The sequence below is a fragment of the Pinus tabuliformis genome, chromosome J (genome assembly GCF_031772625.1).
Source record: "Pinus tabuliformis cultivar Carrire ecotype Pingquan chromosome J, CPIR1, whole genome shotgun sequence".
Lineage (NCBI taxonomy): Eukaryota > Viridiplantae > Streptophyta > Pinopsida > Pinales > Pinaceae > Pinus > Pinus tabuliformis.
The window spans coordinates 1,337,640,189-1,337,661,647 of NC_142295.1; the positions used below are offsets into that span (position 1 = coordinate 1,337,640,189).

General features: G+C 36.9%; 1 protein-coding gene and 1 pseudogene across 1 annotated transcript; both read right to left on the minus strand.

The window, feature by feature from the left end:
* Positions 1–6,661: 6,661 nt before the first annotated feature.
* Positions 6,662–9,706, minus strand: LOC149232294 (ABC transporter C family member 8-like; annotated as a pseudogene).
* Positions 9,707–10,662: 956 nt separating this feature from the next.
* LOC149232295 (uncharacterized) lies at positions 10,663–13,698 on the minus strand. The gene is made up of 4 exons (XM_089381873.1): positions 13,668–13,698; positions 13,024–13,262; positions 10,904–11,024; positions 10,663–10,781 (listed from the first exon to the last, which is right to left on the minus strand). Exons 1-4 carry the CDS (start codon positions 13,696–13,698, stop codon positions 10,663–10,665), a joined length of 510 nt encoding a protein of 169 aa, XP_089237999.1.
* Between the last annotated feature and the right edge of the window lie 7,761 nt (positions 13,699–21,459).

The window sequence follows — 21,459 nt, forward strand, 5'->3', positions numbered from 1 at the left end:
GCCTGAAATCAGCTCTGCGGTGCGCAAAGGTAGCTGCACAAAATCAGCTCCACGGTGCGCGAAGCTCGCTAAGTGAAAGTAGCTTCGTGAGAGTCATAGCTCTCTACCACTTCGCAAAAATTAAATTTCCTAAATTTTTTCTAACAGTTTGGGGAACTAGATTTTGGTAAGTCATCAACAAAGATGAAACATCCTTAAGGAAGTTATCCAACTATCTTTGGTCTTGATAATCCATGAATATCTAAATATAACCAAATGAATATTACAAGTGGAAAAACAATTTTCCATTGATCTCATAGTAGGGAGAGTTTATAGATACAAAAGGTCCTTAGTATCACGCTCTAAGCAACATATTTCATATGTTTCTTTATTCTCATGAATATGATGATCTATCTCAATACCATGTTAAGGGGAAACAATTCTCAATTTGGGAGAGGGACCCTAATCTTCCAAGGTAAATAAACTTTAGTCTCCCTTGGGTGTTCGATGAGCTCATCCATGTATTTTTATATAACTATGAGCAATGTTAATGTTTGGAAGAAAGTGACTCATGACGCTTCGACCAGGTGGATTGAACATGGGCTCTGTAAATCTTAATATGAACACCCTTGCATATTGAACCTTTAACAAGATCAAGGCCATCCACTTAAATTTTATGTGAGGTTGTATGTGAACATGTAGATTTATGAAGCAAAGTAATGGAGAGGATCTCACATATCAGCGTAATTCGATCCCAAGTTTGACCTTCTCCATATATATATCCAAGAAGGCCATTCCATGAATATACCATTTTCTTGAATTTGTGTATCATGCCAGATAAAATATTACGAAAGTAATGAGTGGGGTTTTGTAAATTATTCAATATCTATAACATGAATCATTAATATTTTGGCATGAATATGTTTGCATCAATGTGTGACAAACACTCTCTCTAACATAATTTGGTATACTATGTGAATGCTTATTTTAGAGAGTTGTTCCTGATGATTAAGGTTGAATCTTTGATAAATCGAGAAAGGGGGAGAAGAGAGATCTTCCTAAATTGACGTGCTTACTAACTTACTTTCTTCAGTACTGTTCCATGCTTTCGATGGAATTCTGATTGCAATGACACATTAAATTCCCATGGTTGTGTAGACTAATTTTCCATCGAATTCTGATTGTCATGGTACATTAAATTCCCATCGTTGTGAAGAGTGCTTAAGAAGGTGTTTTTTATTTTTCCACTTGCTTTTCTAAATATTCGAATCTTATTTCATATGAATTAAACTAATTTCACTTTCAATATAGATGTTAACATGAAATTGATTGACGGATTACTTAATTGATTAACGGATACGTTATTATAATTTCATATAACTAGAATTTGCACCTAATGTTGCAAAGGAAACGCCGTAAGGCATAGAGTGGGGAAGAATAGTGGACATGTAAATGGAAATTATTGAAAGCAAGGGTGGATGATCAGAAACCAAGTGACCAGTGCGTGTTTAATCAGAAGATTGGGCAAGCGTTCTTTGCATTGGTGATCATTAGTAAAATTGCAAGGAGGAATATATATATCAGTAAAAGATCATTGTCGGGAGAACAATGAGTGCAGTTTGACTGCAATATCTTTTCTTTCTGGCACTTTTATTGCTATATATTTTCCTTCTGCCATGCTCCTGCTCTCTAGAAAGTCCCAGAGAGCAGTTTCCCTTGAATATCTGTCATGCTCAATTGTGTAGATTTTGATTTCAATTAGATCTAGAGAAAGCAATGTAAGAATGTCATTCTTGATCACAATAAAACAAGTTGTTGGAGGATATCAAAAACGAAGTGACCAATACATATTTAGTCAGAAGACCAAGCAAGTTCTCTATGAATTGGCGATCATTGGTAAAATTGCAAGGAGAAGAAGATATAGCAGTGTAAGTTCATTGTTTAGAGAACATTGAGCACACTTTGACTGCTATATCTTTTCCTTCTAGAACTTCTACCGCTATAGCTTTTCTTTCTGTCATGCGCCTACTCCGATATACTATATTCTCATTCCATTTTCATTAGCAAACATAGTACAACTATAGTCCGGAGCACACCTATCTCTCCATGAAGTCCAGCTAATCTTATTCCTTCCGTGATGACAAGTTCTGGATTTCATTCCGAAAAGGTGCATATGTCTGACAAGTTTGATATGAAAATCAAGTTTATATCTAGAAAGTTTGTAGATACTAGGCACAGTCATTGCCTACCATTTAATCACATCCTTTGCATTCGTTCCTTCACTCAATAAACTGTAGTTTAGTTTCTCACACTAACATCTATCGATCTATCTACATATATGACTAGAAGTCTCCACAAAAAACAGAGCTCATAGGTAGCTAAGTCATTAAAATTAACAGTTGGATTGATTTTCCTTTCATATGTCAGTTCACCCTAATAGGTGCTGCAATTTTAAATGGCCAAAGAAGATGCTTCTGCCCTATCACTTATGATTACAACTATCAAAGCATGTAATGGCACCCATCCTGATAAGTGCTGCAATTTTAAATGGCCAAAGAGGATGCTTCAGCCCTATCACTTATGATTACAACTATTAAGTTGAAGAACAAGACAACCATATGTCTAAAAATAACTTAAGTCAAAAGCCAAACACTGAATATATTTGTTCTTTTGAAACAGGGCTATTCGTTAGAAAGATGTAATATAACTCTTCACAACAAGAAGCTTCTCCATGCATGTCTTTAGGTGCCAACAAAACCACTTATTATGGTATTTTGGCAACACCAACAAGGTGGAAACTAACAAAGGTTGCACTTTCCACTATTCCCTACATGATCCATCCTTCTCATTAAAGTTCCAGCCACTGGTCTATCCTTCACTTTTTATTTGAGAAGAAACCCACTGATATATTATTCAAAATTCTTGATTGATTTTCCCTGGTAAATTATCTTAATTCAAAAGAGACTGTAATTGGTTTTCACCTGTGTTCATCTGGAAAGAAAAATACAAGAATAAAAGCTAAAGAACGATGTCTCATTCAAAATTAGTGGGCTTCCTAATAACATTGCCAAACCTGCTTTCACTCACTCCCCATGAGTTTAGATAAAAACACATTCCAAAGAAGAAATAAATATTTTTTTCTATAATCTAGATCTATCTCCATAAGCACTAGACCCTAGCAGAGCAGTTTCCCTTGAATATTTGTCATGCTCAATTGTGTAGATTTTGATTTCATTTGACTAAAATGATATAAAAAAAAAAGTTGTAAAAAAGGAAGCCCATTTTATCTTCAGATGCATAGCCAATTACTTCAGAGGCTCAGCGTATATCTATGGTTGTAAACATGGCCAGGCCAGTGGCTGACTTTAGAGAATACAAGCATGCATTTGTAATCTTTGCTTAGGCAAAGGATTGATTACAACAATGAAGATCAAATCACAAGTTTGAGTAGTCGGAGGCAAATTGCATATGTATCTCAAGTTGGTGAAAATACGCATTATAACTTCAGCACAAGGAATAAAAAAAAAACAGACTCATTTTCTCAGATTATATTGTTCAAATTTATACACTCCCCTCTTCCATTAGCGAATGTATTATCTCAAGTTGGTGAAAATGCTCATTATAACTTCAGCACAAGGAATAAAAAAAAATAGACTCATTTTCTCAGATTATATTGGTCAAATCTATACACTCCCCTCTTCTATTAGTGAATGTATATCTCCTGTATATACCCATTTTTTACTAAGGAATATGAAATCTAAGGTTTATAGTTATTGAAAAAAATATACCTCAAGTTTAGAGAATTTAAGATAAAGAGGTTGTCTCATGTCAGGAATTTGTAATCCATGGATCTGCACAACTACCCTCTATTTTTCCAATAGAACTTCACATCTAATCAGTACTATAACAAGGTGATCATGAAAACTTATTGAACGATTAATTTTTTGGTGTTGTTTGTTGGGGAGGTTGACTAATAATCTGTCCACCAAGGTTCCATTCTTGGTATAACTACACCTCAGGCTAAGCACAGCCAAAGGCAGTTTGCTATTTGCAGTGCAACCCCTCTGGACATGATATGTCATTAAAAGAAAAAAAAAATCATGTTCTATTCATAACAGTTGCACATTTCATTTTAAAAACATGCTAAGAGACAAAAAATAATAATTTGACATCTTCATCAGAGTCGTTAGCTTTCCAAAGAGTTCACTTAATTGACTTCTTAAATAAATATTGCTTAATATTTAGACCACTTTAATATGATCACTAGTTTGCTGCTGACAAATGAACAATTTCTCAATGTTAATAATCATCTATAGTTCCTATTGCCTTCGACGTTGGAGGAAAAAAATGCATGTGGATGTCTTAACAACTTGTTAAGTGCCACTCATTCATGATTTTCTCTTAAACGTCACCCTTAAGAATGCCCTGGATCTTCCTTGAGCGGAATCGATTTTCTCAATGCTTCTTATTTTCTTAATGCTTCTTATCACATAATGGTATCCCAAAAGTATCATAAATCCAGTCCAATGGAGAGGTATGACTATAGGGGCTAAATGTCAAAACATACATTTTGCATGCATAAGGCTTCACTGATGCTGTAAGGCTGCCTTTATGATTAGATGTCGGAGTTTTGTGTTGTAATATCCACACAGAGAAGACTGTCAGTGAAATAACAAAAAATGTCATCTGCAACTGAGAATTAAGTATAACGGACACGCCACTGATAACCATCCTAAAATGTTTATGTGCAACTCTGGACATGTAGATGAAATTTACCTTCCATAAGTTCCTGACTTTGGTAGAAAAAGAAGAGTGAAGTCCAATGTCTTTCCAACCATTTTTCAAGCAATCCCACAAATACTAATTCAAATTCTATTCTGAAATGAAGGAGTTATGGTGGCTTTCACAATAATCTTGCACTTCTACTTGAGCTTACCATGCTTTCTTAATTGTACTCCAGTATTGAATAGTGTTAACAATTAGCTAACCTCATCTTTGATACTATTAGCCAACCTGTTTAAATGAATTATCCTGATAAAATTATAATGGAAATGTTTATATATTTACCCGTTAAACCTTGAAGCAAGTCTCAAAATCATTCTGTCATATAGTCTTGGAGACAGGACTGCAAGTTTATGGTCTGAAGCATTGTCAAAAGTGAAGAGAATGCAGCTTATCTAGAAAACATGGGTACAATTTCAGAACAAGTCAGGAAACATTATTTCCAAAAATGTTGTTTTGAACAATTCAAAGAGTTCATTTCAACTTTGTTTGTACTAGAGCAATAAATAAATTTTGTTATGCTCTGGTTGCTGATCATGTTAGAGAATAACTCTCCAATACATAAATGTAATAGGCTATTTAGGGATTCTGTTTTAGAGTACAAACAGCTTATGTATAAGTGTTGTTAAGGATGATTAGTTGTAGGTTAATGAGTTAAAATAGGGAAGCTTAGTTGTTGTTGAAGCTGGAATCTTTCAGCAGGACTCCACTACTGTGTTTGTGTATAAATAGAGGTACCAGTGAATAAAGAATTAGTGAAGTATCTTTGTGTGCACATTTTGTATTGCTGCAATATGTATGTTTCTCATTATTTATCAGGTCACACTCCCAGCTGTAGAATCCAGATGATTAACATGTTGGTCTCCTTGTTGGACAGTAAGTAAATAACTGTGGAGATCAAGTCATCAGTCAATCGATGTGAACTGTGGTGTAGTTAGTGGAGTTGGAAAGATATTTGACTAATGTAGTCAAGTCTGGTCTTGTGCTAGCTGAATAAGCTATGTAATCTACTCATATAATCGAATATTGAGACTTTACCTTCTGTTTATATGTATTTATGTTTAAATTTGAAGCCGCACTGTGACTTTAGGAAATTTTTTGACCTATATAACTTTAGGATGATTTTTGGGTTCAACTGAGTTCCACAAAATTCCAATGCAAGAGGGAAGAAATAAAAGGAGCAAGAGAATACCTTGAGGATGCAGTTATCACTCTAAAAACTGTTTACAGTTTCTATGGTGAAATGATATATACACAATTTTTTGTGATGGTATGGTTCATATAGGCAAAAGATAGAGTTTCATCTCATTCTACCGCTTGTACTCTCTGAGAATGACCATTTTTCTTGTAAATTCGGCACAGCACCCAATCATCAAGCTAGAGAACATAAGTGCCATCAAAATCAACAATACCAATTTTAGTTGAATGAATCAATTCCTATTCATAAAGAATCAAAACACAAGAACTGTGAAAGGAAAATCATTCATATTGATCAATATTCAAGAAAACATCACTTTGTAGGGTATGTTATTTGTATTTACACAATTGATTTTTTTATTCAATCAACTATGCTATTCTCTGTGCTTTTGCTGGGTTCCTTCATCACCACCATCATTGGGAAATTCATTTCCCTCTTGAAGCATGAAACGAGTAGCAATTCCCAATTGATCTCACACTACCACCACAAAGAGGCTAGCAATCCTGATATACAAATTGAACTAGCCATCCTATCAAGCAATCCATGTAGTTCTCAATCTATAGCTTTGATAACCCAAAACTCAAATCTTTTATATCCAATATGCACAAAAATTTTCACATTAATATGTCTGGATCTCATTCTAAAATCTTTACAGATCTGATACAGAGGTAAACCAGATTTTTCATACTATGACAAGCGATATTAGCAAGTCTTGGAGTCTCTCTTATGTAATGTCTCCTCCTTATTTGATAGAGTTGAAGCTGTATGAGCATCGACTGCACTGAAGGGATCATCCAATAGATAAATGTCAGCATTGTTATATACTGCTCTAGCCAACTGAAACCTTTGTTTTTGTCCTCCACTCATATTCAATCCTCTCTCCCCAATCTCTGTCATATCTCCATGAGCAAAACTCCCTATATCCTTGTCTAACGCACAAGCTTTTATTGCCTTCTTGTATTGAATTTTGTCCATTGGTTTCTCATAGAGTATGTTCTCTGACAGTACCACTCTAAATCCAAGCTGTTTGTGCCACGTAGGCAGCATTGCCATATACTTCAACCTACACGTAGTCCAATCAAAAAGTTTATGGAAGAATTTATGTACATAGAAAGAAAAAAAGTTGCATCTACAATCTTGTTGAACTATGAAATGGTTACTTTTGCTCAAGAAGAATAGTTAATGTTCAACTTACATCTCCTGAAGTTTTTGGGATTTCTCCAAGAATTGTATATATCAGAGCATATTTCCCTGATCTCACTGAGCCACAAATTGCTACCTTTTCTCCAGTTTTAATGTGCAGATGATGTGACTTTGACTTTTGGACAGTGGATTGGGATCATCTATGGCAAGTCAATCTATTGACTTTGACTAATGTATCATTGTACTTATGGATTTCTCTCTCTCTGAACATTTGATATTATCAAGAAGAAAAGATCTGTGGGTTTTCCACCTTGTGGGGTTTTGCCCTGGCTTTAAGCCTTTGAACTTTGATGTTCTTTCATTAGTTACTATCATATGATAATGGTTAATGTGATTGCTAATGAATTAATGGAATTAATAATGAGATAATGGATTAATGAAGTAACTGACCTATGCTATTCTCTGTGCTTTTGCCGGGTTCCTTCATCACCACCATCATTGGGAAATTCATTTCCCTCTTGAAGTATGAAACGAGTCGCAATTCCCAATTGATCTCACACTACCACCACAAAGAAGCTAACAATCCTGATATACAAATCGAACCAGCCATCCTATCAAGCAATCCATGTAGTTCTCAATCTATAGCTTTGATAACCCAAAACTCAAATCTTTTATATCTAATATGCACAGAAATTTTCACGTTAATATGTCTGGATCTCATTCTAAGATCTTTACAGATCTGATACAGAGGTAAACCAGACTTTTCATACTATGACAAGCAATATTAGCAAGTCTTGGAGTCTCTCTTATGTAATGTCTCCTCCTTATTTGATAGAGTTGAAGCTGTATGAGCATCGATTGCACTGAAGGGATTTTATTGCCTTCTTGTATTGAATTTTCTCCATTGGTTTCCCATAGAGTATGTTATCTCTGACAGTACCACTCTGAATCCAAGCTGTTTGTGCCACATAGGCAACATTGCCTTATACTTCAACCTGCACGTAGTCCAAGCAAAAAGTTTATGGAAGAATTTATGCATATAGAAAGAAAAAAAGTTGCATCTACAATCTTGTTGAACTATGAAATGGTTACTTCTGCTCAAGAAGAGTAGTTAATGTTCAACTTACATCTCCTGAAATTTTTGGGATTTCTCCAAGAATTGTATATAGCAGAGCAGATTTCCCTGATCCCACTGAGCCACAAATTGCTACCTTTTCTCCAGTTTTAATGTGCAGATTTATTCCCTTCAATGTTGGCTTTGTCAATGAAGATTCTGGCTCCCAGCTGAGTATGGCTTGATGAATTTCGATGGTATACTAGGATCCGGCAAGTGCTTTCCTCACAACAGAATCTGGTCTCAGCTCATCATCTTGTAAGAACTTGTCCAGACGATCTAAGGAGACTTTAACCTGAATTAATATAGCCAAAACTTCAGGTAGCATTCTCACTGGATGTTGCAAGCATTGTAAATATGGTTGTGGCAGTTAACGGTGGATCCCCTATGATAGCACACCCGCAAAAACTATAGATGCAGTAATGATGGGTGACATCCAGTAGAGTATGGTACGATATGTTCTATTAAACTGTGCTGAAGACAACCATTTGAACTCCACAGCTCGGAGATTTTCTATCAGCTCTTTAAATTTTTCTTCCCATTCTTGTAGTTTGATTATTTTCATACTATTAAGAATTTCAGATGTTAGTCTCAGTGTTTCATCCTGTGCAGTCATGAACTCAGCTTGGCACTTCTGGACACTTTTTGCTAGAGGTTTGTTTAGAATGAGAGTAAAAATGATGATGAGCAAACCTGGAATAGCTGCCCATCCAATTGTGGCAAAAAGGATGCCAATTGCTACACATATTTGCAAAGGGACGGTCCAATGCCAATGCAGCCACCACGGAAACTCTCCAAAACGGTATGCATCTATAGCTATGTAGTTTACAATCTCACCAGTGGCATGTCTTCGTCTTCCTAGACTAGACAGCCAAAGTCGTTTCTGATATACAGCTGCCATCAAGGCCGAACGCATTTACAATCTCACCAGTGGCATGTCTTCGTCTTCCTAGACTAGACAGCCGAAGTTGTTTCTGATATACAGCTGCCATCAAGGCCGAACGCATTCGCATACCTGTGCATCTGGAATTGAAGTACCAATGCCTTCGAGAGAAGGACTCTATGAGCTTAACTGCAAATAAACCTCCAACAAGAATAATTTTTTCATTTTGGAAAGACTGTTCTCTACCTGCTAACTGTACAAAGGACCGCATAAACAGAGGTCCAGAAATTGTTGCTGCTGATCTCATAAATGCAAATACTCCCATGACTACCATATCTTTCCAGTAGCATTTTGATAATGCTTTGAATATTGTCTGTTTGTTTAATGGGTCTTGGTTTTTCTGAAGATCCCATGCTTCTGCAAATGCCTTTTGAGCTGTGAATGCTTCATCTTCAGAGGGTAAATGCGGTATATTTTTGAGTTCCAATGTTTTTGAATAGCCTAGACGTAGTAAAGGATCCAACCATTTGAAAGTCAGACGGCTCAAAAACCCTGCTTTACTCAATGGAGTAACTTGGATCTCTTCTTCTGCAGTTTCCTTTAACATGGGATCTGATAAATCCTTAGTGCTGATGAAGGTATGGTATCTAATAGCTTTGATAGCACGGAAAAGTAAAAGAAAACAGTTTACCCATGTAGTAATATCTAGGATTGTTTTAGCTGAGAATGTTTGAGTTGAGAAAACTTTTGCTATAGAGGAAAGGGCTAATGGTGATCCTAAAACAAATTCGATGGTCCACCAGGTAATGGCAACAATGGTTGGTGGTTTCTTGAGATTTAGCTTTAACGAAATAGCTAACACAAACAAAGCATGTAAGAGCTTCTGCAGTGATATCCAAGATGCAGAAGAAGACTAGACATATTATAAACACTGCACATTTTTGAAATTTTAGCAAACAGGAAGAGTACATGGAGTCCTGGAGCAGACCTTGTATTCACCAAAATTGCTGAACGCACTCATAGATTCGATGGAAGATGTTACATATCTTTTAAATAATGATACTTATTTAGGTACACAGTGATATAAAACAAATTACAAAATTGATTTTGAAATCAACTGCTCCGGAATTTGCAGAAGTTGACTTCAGCACATTTCCAAATAGCCAAAAAAAAATGGAGGTTTTGAAGTTTATCATTCTCGCCTATTACCTCTGTTAATCCATCTAACAGTTGATGGGGCTGCAAAATCTTCTTTCCATGTGATACATATCTGCAACAGTTTGAAAAAAAAAAATGTCAATCTTCATAGAAGCATGGGACTATTGTAGACATTGCCACTGCTCCCGCACCCCAAAGTTGAAATCTTTTGGAGATCTTCCAGTGTAACTTCTTCAAGAGGAATACAGGGCAAGTTGCAGGCATGATTCAATTGGTGTATTTAAACATCTTAAATGTCTAGATTATGTAAACCATTCTTCTTGGTTTCCTCAATTTAAAGATCATACATTTGGATAAAAATATTCATCAGGGAATAGTGATGAGCTTGCCATGAGAGGATTCTACCTAGCGAGAGGAAGAGATCCTCCTATTGCCAAATGCACTATCAACACGAGGCATTGGCATCAGCTTATTCAAAGGATGTTCAAAGCTCTGCAATCCACCTGATGTAGAGAAGTAACAACCTGCGAAGGCAAATGCAACAACCGATATTACATTAGAGGCTCTATAGCCAACATTCAGCTACACTTTCATGTGCCAGATAGCTAAAAAACAGATAAGCTCTAATTTAGAAGTCTTATATTACCTCGGGGAAATGGAGCAAAAGATTTTCCACATCCTTCTTTCAGGACATTTGGCTCATCAAATAGTACAAGGTAATCATCAGCTGCAGTGCCCCAGAAGAAAGGCACTGAATCATCAGCATCCTAGCAAAACAAATAGTTATTGGTCAAAAGTCAAGAAATCCACAATTTCAAGGAATGCTTAATATTTTATATGGGAACAAAATATGTTCAAATAAATACTGAGGGCACCATTTTCTTATTGGGAAATTGGAAGTGCAGCCTATGATAGATCATATGAGCAGAATTTTCGGGGTAACAGGTGCCAGTAGCCCATCTGATTATAAATAACTAATCTTCCCCCTTCCCTCTCCCAAGACAAATAATTAGAGAAACATTATCGGAAAAGAACTTAAATTTATTTCAACGAAGTAGGAATCTGGGAAAATCTTGGGAAATTGCTTTAGCACATTTTCAAAGGAATACAAACTATCAGACTGGAATCTTAAAAGTTTTCGGCAAAGAGATATATTTACAAGCCAAACTCCTATATCATGTACCCTATTAGAAAAACAAGTTGAAAATTATTTCCAAGACTCAAGACCAGATCTCAAGAATTTAGAGCAATCCATTAAAACAGAAAGTCGGGCTGAAAGATTGGGATCCGATTTAAATCACTGTTCTGTTTCAAGTAAGTGATAGTCTTATTTTCCTGCATCAAAGTTGTAAAATAAATCGGATAAGCCCAATGTCATTACAGTCATTATTGGTCAACCTAATATTCTAATAATGGCTGTGAGGATAACCACCAAGTAAATATTTCTTTAGATTACAACATTTCTTTAGAAAAGGCTAACTCTGCTACATGAATCAGCTATGATCAGTGAGGGGTAGTTTGTTGTAAAATAAATCGGATAAGCCCAATGTCATTACAGTCATTATTGGTCAACCCAATATTCTAATAATGGCTGTAAGGATAACCACCAAGTAAATATTTCTTTAGATTACAACATTTCTTTAGAAAAGGCCAACTCTGCTACATGAATCAGCAATGATCAGTGAGGGGTAGTTTTAGTTATGATGACAAATGCAGATGACCTTTTACCATGGATAGAATTTTTCATAGGATCTTACAATGGATAACTTCTGTCATCTGGACTCTGGGATCAAATAGAAAGTCATGAATTTGGCAATTTGTCCCGTAAATTGTCCACAAGTGACTATATATATATATATATATACTTTCTCTAATTTAAAAACAGAGTACATAACTTCAACTGCCACTTCATTTCAGAAATATCCACATTGTAAAAGTCAACGCCTTCAAAGCACTAGATCTAGAATGCAGGTTAATGGACACTACAAAATGTTGTTGCCACACTGTTTCCAGTGAGGATGGAACCTGAAGACCACGAATTCACTGGAAGCCTGGTAAATTCTCCACCTTACCCTTAGGCCACAAGCTAATTGGAGAGTCATAATACTTTATCTTGGGGTTGGTAATTTGAATTTCTTAAAAGATTCTTATCAAAGGGGGGGTTTCATAAGCTTCCCATGTACTCTGTGAAATTCTTCTCATCACACGCCATGTACTAATGTTAAGGTATTCCAGAAAATAGAGCAGATGGAAGGGAGTCTGTAGTGTGAGCGTGTCCAGGATAGTAAAATGGTAAATCTATGGACTAAATGAAACAAACAAAGTCTTATATTTTTTCAAAACGAGCCCTATCCTCTGTCAACTGCAGGATCAAGAAATCATCATATGCCATCTACGAATGTGAAGATACTCCAAAAACACAGACCAGATTGGAGGGAGTCTGCAGTGTGAGCGTGTCCAGGCTAGAAAATGGTAAATCTATGGACTAAATAAAACAAGTAGGAGGGTCTTATAATTTTTCAAAATGCCCCTTATCCCCTCTCAAATGCAGGATCAAGAAAATTGATTCCCTAGAAACGACTACGAAAGGAGAAATATTGGAATCCCTCATTTATTATCTGAGCAAGGTATGTAGCATGAAGGATTGAAGGAAATGTGCAATGAAGTAGGGTTGACATGGGAACAATAGAAGTGTTTATGTCAAATATTTCAATGGAAAATACAAAATAAAGCACAGAAAAGGAAGGGATGAGAAAGAAAGTGTACAGCTGCTGTAAAGAGAGCCTCGGAAGTGGAGTCGTAAAGAACGAAGGCAAACTTCCCCAATAGATCTCTAACGACCTCATCTGCACGGTAAGGACCCCTATCTCTGAGAGTCCGATAAGCTTCTATGATAATCGCCACTTCATCTGCAGATTTGTTGAGACCATATCGTTGTCTCAACACCGCTACATTATCCAAGACACCCTCGAATATGCAGAATATGTCATCCACAAATCCGAAAGCTCAATTAAAAACTCTGCCTGCAAAACCCTCACTGGGGATAAAAGCTCATCAAGCTCCAAGCCACTGGAGTGGGATGCCCAGAGACGCGGCCCGCTCAGCGAGATTTGAAGCAGCAAGAAAAACTGTGCGGAAAGAATATAAAAAACTAACCTAAACTATATCCAACGGTTTGGAATGTTTCAATCGTCTAACATCTAATCGAATGGCTCAAACAAGTACACGGTGGCAATTGGGGGAGTTGATTTCAGAGGGGAACGCCTTACGGCGTAACTAGACCCCTATTGTTCTGCGACAACTCCTCTACACTGACAAGCATGGGTCTGCACCCAACAAGACTGGCACCTCCTCTGCTGCTAGGGTTTTAAAAAAGAGTGACAACTACTCTATCGTGTCTTCCAGCAAACCGAGCTGACACACATTCTCGCAGACACCCATGGGTTCCTCTTTTCTTTGCAAATAACTTGCGTTTTCAGCACGCAACCAAATAAACTATGCGACTACAACCCTATGCGTGGATAGAAGCAACTTCAAACTTTACTCGATGGCCAGGGTTACAAACCTCCTATGTCGCTCTTGCACAACCAATGTCTTCTCTATACGCGGATTCCTATCTTGATGGGTTTCAAACTCGCAGCCAGAACACCAGAACCCAGCACTTGCCTCTAATACCACTTGTTGGTAATTAGAGTCTGAATAAAATATTACTTGCAAAGAAATAATGACATAGAAAAATGAATCACTCGCACAACACGATCTTTACATGTAAAATCCTGATAATATCAAAAAAGCATCCATGGAGAAGGCAAGTTATTTTATTGATCAAGAAAAAAAATACAAGTTTTAGGCTACATAAATATATCTATCTTGGCACCGATACATGCATTACATAAACTGCCACTATTTTCATTAACCAACACCATTATACAAATTACCCAAATTTTCCTTAAATTTTGGCTTTTACAACATATTAATTTAAACTTTATTAATTGTTGTCGCAAATTCTACAGAAAGGAGCACGAAAAACCTAAATGAATTGACAGTAGATGCACTGCAGAAATTGACAGCAAAAATTTGAACTACGACAACGTTTAGTATTTTCTCCGGAAAAAAAAGTCAACGGAAAAGACAACCGAGAGAATCTATGCCCGCATTAGTATTTTCTCCGGAAAAAAAAAAGGTCAACGGAAAAGACAACCCAGAGAATCTATGCCCGCATTCGTTCACGAACCCCAGGGTAGCAGCATAGTTTAGGATGACAAAAAAACCGAGGAAGAAAAACCTAGATAAGTTTGAGGGTAAATTCAGCGTAGAATTTACAGCAAATGCTTCAAGACCGACCAAATTTGGTATCCTTCTCGAATGGAAAAATTAAATTTGGTATCCTTCTCGAATGGGTCAATATAATCCAGAACAGTAAAAGCATAATTTAGGAAACAATTAAAAGAAGCAAAGGCAACAAAAGCTATTGTTGAAAAGTTTCGATTATATGGTTCAGGGCCGAGAAATATTTAAGAACATTACGTAGAATGGTTACAAGACAATGAATAGCAAAGCCAAAGTTTCGTGGATCTATCAAATGTTAGAAATTTGCTGCACGAAGAAAAGGGGCTACGGTAGAAAATTCAGTAATGAAAATCCAATGTTTTAGCATAATTAACAAAGATAGAAAGAATTGATGCAAACAAAGATTGCTCAGTCGGACAGCTTGCGTCGATTCAGCTAATTCTTCTGCTCAATATCTATCTATGAACATTTAATGACTAGGAGAAACCTGAAAGAGTGATAACGAGAAAACATTACGCAATGTCGGATGACTTAAAAAAATTGTTGTTATTATTAATCTGTATTCTACAAGCAAGCAATTAACAAGTATTACTTGAGCTCGAACCATAGTTGACATGTCTTTATCCCGACATCCGAGTTAATGTTAAACGGGGTAATTTCTAATTACAAGAAAACATGAGAATGATACACAGGAAACTAGAGTATCAAATTTACTTGGTTCTCCACCAAGAAAAGCAACTTTGAACTGCAGGGGAATACCCAACTTGGGTAATTTGTATTTACAAGAATAGATGAGTGCCTATACAAAGGAACTAGTATAAAAATTTGGATAAATTTTCTAATAAATTTAGTTGAATAAAATTAGTTTTATTTGGAATTTTAAATTTCACATTTTACATTATTATAAATTAGATAAAAATTCATAAATATATTTATTTTGTTAAAAATATTAATTTCAAATAGGATGTTGAGTTCTGATATAAGGTTATATTAAAATTTAAGTAAATTTTTTTACAATAAATAAAATAAATTTAAAGTATTAAATAAATTATTTTTATTTTATTTTACTTTGATTAGCAAGATTATTTTTCAATAAAAATTAAAACTAATTTAAAATATTAGAAATAAAATAATATATAGAAGCTAAAAAAGAAAGTTATATTTTAATGAATGTTTAAAAGAGAAAAAAAAGAATGTAAAAGAAAGGGAAAATAGAAAGCTATTGGAAAGAAAGTAGGAGTGTAATGAGATAAGGAAAAATAAAAAAGTTCAAAAAACACATCTAATATTTAAGGCTAGAAAGAATTGTGTTGTGGGCATGGGATTATGTGAGCCATTGAGTTTACCATGTCTAAAAAGACTATCATGTCAGCTTCGAAGTAGGTTAATATGGAATCTATTCCTATTAGTGTGAGAGTGTTAGAAGGAAGTGGTAATCAACTTGTATAGTGTCAATTTGTGGCACTTCCCTTTAATAAGTCATTGAAAAATATCAAACATCATTAGAGGAGGAGTGCTAAGAATCTCGTCCTGGTAAGTCATGAGTCTCTAAAGAGAACTAAGTGAATTTATGAAGCATTAAAAGAACTATACTCTAATCTTGTAGTAGAGAGAACATTTGAATACAAAATTGTCTTAAATCTTAGGCTATCAAGAGTAAATTTTTAAAATGTTGTGATCAAGGTATACGGTGATTTGTCCTAGCCCAATGTTAGTGGGGGGAAACTATGGGTTAGTCAAGAGGGAGCCTCACATTGCAAGGGGGTAAATGGATTTGGTTTCCTTTGGACACACAATGAGCCCATCTTTATGTTGGTTTACAACTTTGAGTATGTTTAAGTTTGGAAGAAGTGGATTCTCTAGGGTCAGGGCATGTAGACTAAAAATAGTATTTTCAAATTTCATTGTAGATACCCTTGATTATCTTACCTTTAACTAGATCATGAGAATTCACTTAATATTTCTATATACTAAAATATATTTAGATCACATTATTAAAAAAAGATCTTCAAACTATTTTGATTTGCTATAAATATATGATCCCTAAAATTCACACTTTCATAATGAATATAATTTTTCAATTAAAAATTCAATTTTCCTCAAACACATAAAATTTGATAATTAAAACATTCTTTAAATATATTTTCCTTAAAATGAATTTATACCCAAACAAAGTATCCTTATTTATAATGGAAATTCCATTAACCCACATATCGCCTTGATAGCAAAGAATTTGGTAGCGAGAGATTCCGAGGTTCAAGCCTCAGTTGGTCAACAAGTAATGTATTAGCCTAAAAGACAAGATAAAACAATGGGCTTGGCAAGAAGGAAAGACAATAGGTAACATGCTAGCGTATGTGATATTATTGAATTTTCTAGTGAATTCTATCAAGCAGACAAGAAACATGTGACTTCCATGTACATGAATGGGTCAAATTTCGTTCTAATGTCCAATAAACAATGTCCCTTTCTTTGCACTTTTTTGTCGGCCATTCAAACACAATAAGGTGGCAAAAAAAATTTCCTTTCTTACCGTGACAACTATTGAACATCAAACGTTGAAAAACTTTGGAAGGAGTATGCTTAGGGAATCGAAACGGTTGGCGAACGGAGAACGCACAAACCGGTGAGCTAGGGTTGCGAGATTCAGAGCTGGTTCTACATGGAGGGATGCAAGGGAGGGAGCTCCACTCCCTCCTTTAAGCAGATAGTGGCTGGCAGAGGCAAGAAACCAGTTGAGGAGGACAGAGATCCTTCTGAAGATGTAAGGCAAAGAGATAAAGAAGAGGGGCAGAATGGCACCAAAACCAGGGAAAACAACTACACTAAAGACAACGAGGAAGAAGACAAAAAAAAAAGAATATAAAAGGCAAAGCACCAAATGGACCATGCAAGCCCAAAACCTCAATCGCGCCCCGAGTAGTGTTGAATGACCCTGCGCTGCGGGCACATAGGGAACACATGCAGACGTATGCAATAATTTGTAAATTCATGGGCTTATGGCCCACTGAAAAAGCTTTACAAACATGGATAAAATATAACTGGAAACCAAAAGGTAGCATACAACTTCACCTGGGATCAAAAGGATTCTTTACTGTAGTTTTTGCAAACATTGAAGACAAGGACAGAGTGTTTGAAGGAGGACCCTACTTTTACGCAGTTGCAGGCCTATATATGCGACCATGGATGATGAATTTTGTCCCAGAACGCGAAACTTTCACCTCGGTCCCGGTCTGGGTAAGACTCTACTCTTTACCTTTGGATTATTGGCAACCGGAATCCTTATCTGCCATAGGAAATAAGCTAGGGCATTTTGTCAAAGCCTCTAAGGCCACTAGAAAAGGAAAATACACATCCTTTGCAAGGATATGTGTGGAGATGGACCTCTCTGGAGCCCTACCAGATGAGGTAATATTGGAAGTATTGGATGAAGAATGGGTACAAACAGTGGATTATGAACACATCCCTTTCAGATGTCGTAAATGCCATGAGCATGGTCACCTATTCAGAGATTTCCCTCTCAGTAAAACAGGAAACATAAGTAAAACTAACACCATGAAAGATTCAGAAAGCTTTCACAAGGTGGTCCAGAAAGGAAAAGGGAGCAAAAGGGGACCGAAACTACCTCAGACAGACAAGCATCAGGCTAGTCAAAATAGGTTTCAAACCCTAGTAGAGGAAGAATTGACGAGACAAGCAGATCAGGTCCAGGGAGGCAGTCCAGGGGAGGAAGAGAAAGAAGACAATGAGGAGCAAACACAAAACAGAAAAAAACAGAAAGAAGACATGATGAGTGATGCGGAACTGGAAATGGATCAGGAAATGACCCAGAGCGACATGGAGATGGAGGATCACGAACTACAGGAAATTTTGGAGAAAGAGAATCTAGATCTAGAAGGCTTCTTGAAACAAGGAACCAAAGAGGGAGTGGATTCGTTACCTCAAGAGGAGTTCCACAGAGTACAACAGCTGTTCATCTGGAAAACTCAGAACAAAGGATCTGAAAAGCTAAGGAAGAATGAAAAACAAGGTAATGAAGGAGTGAAAGCTATGAAAGCCACACCAGGATTAGCACCAAGAATCCCAGGAAAGAAAAGAGGTCGGAAAAATAGAATGAGTTGTTGATGGAATGTGGGAAGCTAATGATAGATTCAAGTAAGATGAAAGACCTATCCAGCTACTCCTTTAAAAATCTTTGATAATGAAGTTCACTTCTTGGAATATAAGAGGTCTAGGTAGTAAAAGAAAACAAAGATTATTAAGTAACAGAATGAAACAAGCGGCCCCGGATGTGATCTTCATTCAGGAAACTAAATGTTCCATTCAAAAGATAAAAGAGATTCACAGTAAATGGCTCAATAGATTTGAGTTTTTGGAAGTCAAAGCAGAGAATACAGCTGGAGGAATTCTCACGCTTTGGAACCCCCAAAAGATTGACATGATAGATGCAGAAGCATCTAGAAATTATCTTTCAGTGGTCATTCGGCCAGTGGGAGATAAGGAAATGTACTTGGTTACGAATGTGTACGGCCCCCAAAGGATGGAGGGTAAACTCTTGTTTCTTGATTCACTGCAGAAGCTCAGGGAACGTCATGCAAAAATCCCCTGGATCTTGGGGGGTGATTTCAATATGATAAAAACGTTGTTGGGAAAAAAAGGAGGAACTAGAATTCTAACCAAAGATTCTTGTGCTTTTCAAACCTTCATAGATAGTATGAAGCTCGTGGATATCGCCATGAATAATGGTACCTTTACTTGGAACAATAAAAGAGGAGGAGAGTCTCAAGTGGCATCCAAACTGGACAGATTTATAATTTCAGAAGATCTTATGATCAAGGACAAGGACATAGTTGCGAGTGTTCTTCCCTTTGGAGGCTCGGATCACTGGCTGGTTCAACTGGACATTCAGGGTATTGGCAAACCTAACAACAGACCTTTCAGATTTGAAAATATCTAGCTCTCCCACCCAAACTTCTATAACAACATTGCTATCTGGTGGGCAGAAGATTTGGATATTCAAGGCACAAGAATGTTCCTTCTTCAAAAAAGACTCAAACACATTAAACTCCGGCTCAAGGAGTGGAATAAGAAGGAATATGGAAACATTTTTGAAGAGAAAGAAATTATGGAAGGAAAAATGCATAAACTCAACCAAACCTTGATTACAGAGGGTTTTGATAAGGAGCAGAATGAACTGGCAACTAAATATCATCAAGATTGGGAAAACTTATGTAAGCAAGAGGAAATTTTTTGGAGGTAGAAATCCAGAGTGCAATGGCTAAAAGAAGGAGATCGCAACACCAGATTCTTCCACAGAGCCACTATGGCAAATAGAGCTCACAACAGGATTTCTACTATTAAGGACAAGAAAGGTAACATGCTCAGCATGCATGAAGAAATCAAAGCTGAACTAGTTCAGCACTTTCGGGGCATTGCTCAGGAAACCTGCACTAACAGAGATCAATCTATTAGGGAGATTACTAGGCATATACCTAAGCTAGTATCCAAAGAAGACAATTTCAACCTTAACAAACTAGTGTCAGAAGAGGAGGTCAAGGAGGTCCTTAAAGAGATGCAAAATGGCAAGGCACCAGGTTCGGATGGGTTCAATGTAGACTTCTTCAAATCCTACTGGAATATAGTAAAACAGGACATTCTGAACGTGGTGGAAGACTCAAGGAGGGATAAAACTATCCTGAAGGCACTTAACACCACCTTTATCGCCCTGATCCCTAAACAGGATGTAGCCCTAACTCCTGAAAGGTTCAGACCCATTGCCTTGTGCAATGTTGTCTACAAAATTATCTCCAAAGTGGTTGCCAATAGACTCAAACCCCTTCTTCCTACCCTGGTGGCAGCGGAACAGTCAGGATATGTGGAAGGCAGACAAATCCTCGACAACATCATTCAAGCTCATGAGGTGGTTCACTCGTTGACAAACAATAAGAAAGCTGGTATGATCATGCAACTGGACATAGCCAAAGCCTATGATAAGCTAAACTGGACATACATTAGAAAAGTTCTTGCTGCTTTTGGGTTTGATCATAACTGGATCAGATGGGTTATGGCCCTAGTCACTTCACCCAACTTTTCAATCCTGGTTAATGGTTCACCCTCGGAGACTTTCACTCCTTCAAGAGGCTTAAGGTAGGGAGATCCACTCTCTCCCTTTCTTTTTATACTCATGATGGAAGGGCTGGGACGAAAAATCAGACATGCCAAGGTAGTGGGTTCAGTCAAAGGTCTCCAACTTTCTGAAGAGGGTCGTGCTTTAACACATCAACAATTTGTGGATGATACCATGCTACAAGGGATCCCCACGGTCAAGGAAGCTCTTGCCTATAAGCAAATCCTGAAAGACTTTTCCATGGCTTCAGGTTTGGAGGTAAATCTCTCTAAATCTAAATTTTTTTCTTTAATACTCACATTGCTATTCAAAAAAATATTGCCAGAATTCTGGGCTTCCAAAGGGATCTCCTCCCCTCGAAATATTTGGGAGTTCCTCTCACTGCCAAACCCTTACACAAGAGCATATGGGAACCTGTTATTAACAAATTGCAAGACAAGGTCAAGAAATGGACCTATAGATCTCTAAATTTGGCTGGTAGGTTAGTGCTAACCAAAGCTATCCTTCAATCCATCCCTGTCTTTATGCTATCTGTTCTACCAGCTCCTCAAAGTGTCCTACATCAGCTTAGATCCATTCAGAGAGACTTCCTTTGGGGCAAGGGGGAGGATCGTAAGAAATGGGCCTTGGTAGCTTGGGATAAGATATCCAAACCTAAGAGCTTTGGTGGGCTAGGTTTGGATGACCCTGACTTACTCAGCAAGGTTCTAGGTGCCAAATTATGGTGGTGATGGGTTAAAGAGCCAGAGGCACAGTGGGCAACCATTTGGAAAGAAAAATATGCT

Excerpts from the sequence above, each read along its gene's own strand:
- LOC149232295 (XM_089381873.1), bottom strand. The coding sequence starts at position 13,698 with ATGGGTGTCTGCGAGAATGTGTGTCAGCTCG. Across the intron at positions 11,025-13,023 it reads AGGCTCTCTTTACAGCAGCT|GATGCTGATGATTCAGTGCC; the intron begins GTACACTTTCTT and ends TTGTTTTGCTAG. Across the intron at positions 10,782-10,903 it reads TTTTGCTCCATTTCCCCGAG|GTTGTTACTTCTCTACATCA; the intron begins GTAATATAAGAC and ends TTGCCTTCGCAG.